The 5,386-nt window shown below is 33.0% G+C and overlaps 1 protein-coding gene across 1 annotated transcript; it reads right to left on the reverse strand.

The window, feature by feature from the left end:
- Nucleotides 1-1,383: 1,383 nt before the first annotated feature.
- LOC129317441 (long chain acyl-CoA synthetase 8-like) lies at nt 1,384-5,153 on the reverse strand. Its single transcript, XM_054961767.1, has 6 exons — nt 5,052-5,153; nt 4,530-4,730; nt 4,151-4,282; nt 3,903-4,037; nt 3,598-3,804; nt 1,384-1,961 (listed from the first exon to the last, which is right to left on the reverse strand). Exons 1-6 carry the CDS (start codon nt 5,151-5,153, stop codon nt 1,797-1,799), a joined length of 942 nt encoding a protein of 313 aa, XP_054817742.1. The 3' UTR covers nt 1,384-1,796.
- Between the last annotated feature and the right edge of the window lie 233 nt (nt 5,154-5,386).

Raw genomic sequence — 5,386 nt, forward strand, 5'->3', positions numbered from 1 at the left:
TTTTCTTTAGCTTGTACTTTTGAGCCTCAAAGGCTCAAGGTTGATAATCACCATTCCCTCTTTTTTTCATTTATTTTATCTTTTATATTTTTTTTCTTCTCTTCGTCTTTGCTTTTATTTCCTCATTCTACCTGTTTTCTCTATCCTTGATTTTTTAATTTTTTTTCTCTGATCTCCCCCCCCCCCCTTTTTTATGCATCCCAAATCAAATAGCTCTTAATATCATGTCAAAAAAGTGACATGCTCCTTTCTTTTAAAAATATGAGAAATTTTTTGAGGAGTTGAATTTTAAATCACTTACATTTTTTGACGGAGAAAACTCATAAGACTTGTTGGAAATATGCATTAGTCATTAATCTAAAGAATTCTAATCAAAATAATTATGGCAACTCAAAACTAGTCATGTTTTCTTGAAATCCTGCAATTTCTATTATTAAAAAATAAGTTCTCAAAATAATAAATTTTATTAACAACTTTTGTTTAAAAAATCATAACTTTTATTCAAAGAATCTTAATAATTGATAAGAAATCACAATTTATTAATAAGAGTAAAATGATCTTTTTAATTTAAAATTTATTGATAAAGAGATCCCTAAAAACTTCAATGGAATCATAACATGTCAAGGAACCAAATTTTCATTTATATAATTTAAAAAAATTTTATTATTATTTTTTCAAAAAGATACTTGTAATTTCTAATTTGTTATTAGATTTTTATCATTTACCCAACAAAAATTGTCATCTATATTCTACAGTAGTCACTATTCTCCATGTTTCATTTCAAATTTTAAATTAATGATAAATTTGTTGTTTCACCAAAGAATAGTATATCAAAAAAGTTACTAGGACAACATGATAATGATCACATTTCATGCTATTTTTCTCTTATTTTCCTATTTCAGGAATTTTTTTTTTTTAGCATTCTCCCATATTTAAAGTTCAAGTGATTTCTGTAAAATAAAATTCAGAAAGATATTTTCTTCCATCTCTTTTCGCATTTCCCAATTTCTAAGACCTTTGTAACCCCAAACATCACCCCCCCCCCCCCCCCCAAAGGAAAAAAAAATGGTACGAGTAAAATTCACGCAAGTAACTTTACAAAATAAACAAATACCACATAAAAGAAAATGTTGATGAAAACAACCAAGATACTGAAAAATTTCATAAAATATGAAAATACTAAATAATAAATTAGTTTTTTAACCATTGCAACCAAAGATAAAAAAAAAATTGTTGCTTTTTATGAAATCTCATGACAATAAATCACTTTTTCATAGAATCTTTAAACAATCATAAACTCATTTTTTTAAGCATAAACTATCCATCCCTTAAAATTCTATCATGCTCATCCCCGTCTATATACATCATCAAATAAGATAAAGATAACCAAAATTTAATATATTAAAAAAGTAAAAAGCTAAGATATTACAGTCATTATTTCATAAATAGCGTAGATAAGTGATTATCCACAAAGGAAAAAAAATTATAAAACAAAATCAAACGTCATATTAAAGGGCAAAGGAAAAAAAATATTCAAGAAATTGTTAGATAGAAACAATCGATAGTTCAAAGTGAGAAAAACTGTACAAGTACCTATGAATTTATTTTTTGATGTATTTGTGAGCAAACCATTAAATTTCATATTTACACAATGGTTCAATCACAGATGTACCAAAAAAATAACTTCATGAATACCCGTGCACTTTTTCCTCACTTCAAGCTATTTGATGCTCCTAGCCAACAATTTATTAGGCATTTTTGCTCCTTTGCCAAAATTGTGCATACAAATGAAGCATTCAGGAATACAACTTTTGGAGCTCATGTCTGAATTTGGCTTTCAGCTGTTCCCTTTTTATCTTGAGAGCGGCAGTGACTAACCCAGATTCAGGCGTCCATGGATCTGGCAGTAACTTAAACTTCGCCGGAACCTCAGTTTTGCCCAGTTTTGCAGCTTTTGCGGCCTGAGAAGAATTAAAATGAAAGAAGTCAGTCAATGTCAAGAACATAAAAAAATTATTTATAATTCATTGGATATAAATAGTAATTCTACAAAGCTGAAGGCGCATCACTTCAAATGGAAATAATGCCTTATTACAGCAGGGGCACACATCAGCCAGGCTTATCATCAAGAAGAGAATCAGGCCACTCGAAGGCTTGGTTTGGATGGAGAAAAAAGTGAGAAGAAAATAGAAAGAAGAGAAAACTAGAAAGAGAAATTTTAAAAAATATAACAATTTTTTTTTTACCATTTCTCTCTTCAGCTTTTCTTCCTTTATATTTTTCTCTCCATCCAAAGGAAGGGAAAGGGAAGGGGAGGTTAAAAGAAAGAACACATCATCTGTCTTAAACAGCTTATACAAAGTCATTAGTTCCATTTTACAGAGTTCGAAAGAACACTACCTTCTAAGCACATCTGCAAAACCGTATCACACATCAACCAGGAGACTGAAAGAAATAACACATCATCTGTCTTTTCCTCTTGGTCTTATAGTAGTGCTATTTTTCTTTTCTCAACTGGACTCTTCTCCTCGAATCTTGTCGGGTGTTAAAACACTCTTTATTCTTCCTTTTTGTATCATTTCACTTTTTATTAATTTATATTTGATTCACTTCCCAAAAAAAGGGATATTCCTCTTTGACACAGAAATTAGACTTCGCATAGTGTAGAAATACTCATCGTGCAAATTTAATCAATATAATTCCAGAGTCCCAGAGAGTGGCCGACCCAGGAAAATATTCCTTCAACATCAAGTATTTTCTTCCCAGCATGAATGTGTGTGGTGTAGTGGCAGAAAGAATAGGGGGGAGAGAGAGAGATAGAACTGAATAATACTTCTGAGTCTGAGATTACTCCAAAAACAATTCTGATTTACACGCTCCCCCACCCCCCCCCCAACTTCTTTTTTCTTTTATATCGTTGCTGACACAATAACTCCCTTAACGGTTACTAACTAATAACTCCCTCCCCTTGTTTGTTTGATTAAAAAAAAAAATAGAGAGGAGGGAAGGAGAGCTCTTGTTTGCTTTCAAATTGAAGGGAAGGGAAGGCAAAATTATATTTGACTAAATTGGCCCCATGTCATCTAAAAATTCTAAACTATTTATTATATTAAAAAAATTAAGTCCTTTTGCCCCTCATTCTTATAATAAAATAAGTTTCATTTCCTAATTAAATTTAATAAATAATTCATTTATGCATAAAATTTCAATAATCAAAAGAAAAAACAACTTCCCCTAAAAATAAAAAATTATATGAAACTATCTCACACTTAAGTTGTAAAAAATAAAATTGGGAACTTAGGAGAGGAAATATATCCAGACGCACAAAACCTTTATCAGCTGAATAATAACACTAATATATTGGTTCAACACTTTTTCAACTAAATTTCAATATATTTTCATTAAATATACATTGATAAATTATAAAATTAACATATTTTCATTAATATACTCCTTCCCCTCCCATCAAATTAAATCAAATAAGGATCATTAACTCCCCTCCCCTCCCCTCCGCTGAACCAAACACACCCAAAGGTATCTAGAAATTGTAAGAAGTGTCATGTACATTCTGCAAATAATTGATTCATATTAACTAACCTTGGAAAGGGACTGCTGAACCTCAGAGACCGCTTCAGGATTATCACACAGCTCAGAAAAATCTGTGTGCGAAACACCAGCTTGCTGGGCCCATTTCTCCAGAGTATGACGTGAAGGAACAATGAGAGCCACACAGTAGTTGTGGAAGGGATCTGCAAAAACCATAATACTATCCACATAACTACATGTCGACAGTGCTGCCTCAACCTGCAATGAAGTTAGAACAGAACACAAAAAAATGATGCAGATTAATTTTCTATAAGCCTTGTGTAAGTAGTTCATCAAGAATGATAAGACAAAGTCACCTTCCCAAGAGAGATATATTCTCCATGTTGAAGTTTGACAATATCCTTTTTTCTATCTATAATTTCAAGACATCCATCAGGATGGAACCTTCCGATATCACCAGTATAAAACCAGCGCATACCTTTCTCATCAACCTGTACCAAATTCACAATTGTAAGTGCTTCTTATAAGATGCAGGATAAGATTCAAGAATATTTCAAGACAAATCTCAAAGAGACATACTTACAACCTAGGTTTTTAAGTTTACCTTGAACACCTCATTAGTCTTTTCAGGATTCTTAAAGTAGCCAGCTGTCACACTGAACCCCCCAATTACAATCTCTCCCTGTGGCATTGGTTTATCTGATGTCATATATCCACCTTCATCCCAAGAAACAAGCTACACATCCAGAAATAAGAACCGAGTTCAATTATTTCCGCATTGACAGCTGAAGAGCAGCCAGTTGCATGTTCCAGTACGATTTAGAAATATGAAATTTATAAATTTCTGACATGGTATAAAATACTAAACTTGGCATTAAATATCTTCCATCATGATTACAGTCCAGAAAAAAAATAATCCTGAAAAATAAGTATGGTTTTGATACTAAATTAAATCATCATTAACAATGAGATATATGGAGCACCTTAATGTAGCCACAAGGAAGAGGAGGACCAACACGTCCAACACTGCTGTCATCAAACTCAGAGAAGGTAGCCCCAGCAAATGTTTCAGTCAAGCCATATGCTTGACCAATGGGAGCCCTGTTGACATGACAGAAAACTTCATTTGGATAGATGCACAAATATAACCATACAATATAATAAATGGAAGGTAATTCAGCATAGAATTAAACCACAATGCAGGACCAACCATAAGAATTAAAGCAGAGATTGTAAGCTATCATTGCAGTTATAAGAAAATTATGTAAATGTACACTATTAATATTAGAAGAGTTAATTAGGACTTGGTAGTTCTGACAATTAAGGGACTAATATATAAATAAGAGGCTTAGACCTAGATGTATGCCGTGGTGCTATCAATAAAACATCTAAGCACTACTCAATTCTCCTCTGTTTATCTTCTATTGACCCCTATCTCTTTCTTTCTTCCTCTCTTCCTCTCTTTTTATCATTTCAGTTATGGTATCCAGAGCCTCTTTCCTCACCTTGTATGCCTGAAACACATTCACAAGCTGCGCAACAAAGAAAGGCATATCAGAATAATGAGAGGTTTCATGCCCTGGAGAATATATCCAAGCTCTCACCATCTAGGCTTTCTAGAATCTTGGAAAGTCCATCCTGGTAAAATGTGAAGGTGGTAGACAATCACGTTTAGGTCTAGGCCAATGAGGGCTGCCACTGCCACTGTCTAATTGAATTTTGATGCCCAATACCAAGCATGTAAAAACCGGACCGGTCATTGAATCAGTCATGACACTGGGTCACGGGTTAGTGGTTCAATCAAGGTTGAATCAGGGGTTGAACCAGTGGCAAACCGGTC

Source organism: Prosopis cineraria, unplaced genomic scaffold (assembly GCF_029017545.1).
Source record: "Prosopis cineraria cultivar Desert tree isolate PC_DT_omini unplaced genomic scaffold, ASM2901754v1 PC8, whole genome shotgun sequence".
NCBI classification, from domain to species: domain Eukaryota; kingdom Viridiplantae; phylum Streptophyta; class Magnoliopsida; order Fabales; family Fabaceae; genus Prosopis; species Prosopis cineraria.

Bases quoted from the DNA above. Each gene is read 5' to 3' on its own strand.
- LOC129317441 (XM_054961767.1), bottom strand. From the start codon at position 5,153: ATGGTGAGAGCTTGGATATATTCTCCAGGGCATGAAACCTCTCATTAT. The intron at 3,805-3,902 runs GTGACTTTGTCT...ACTTCATTGCAG, and splicing joins AATATATCTCTCTTGGGAAG to GTTGAGGCAGCACTGTCGAC. The intron at 1,962-3,597 runs GTTAGTTAATAT...AATTCTTCTCAG, and splicing joins TTCAGCAGTCCCTTTCCAAG to GCCGCAAAAGCTGCAAAACT.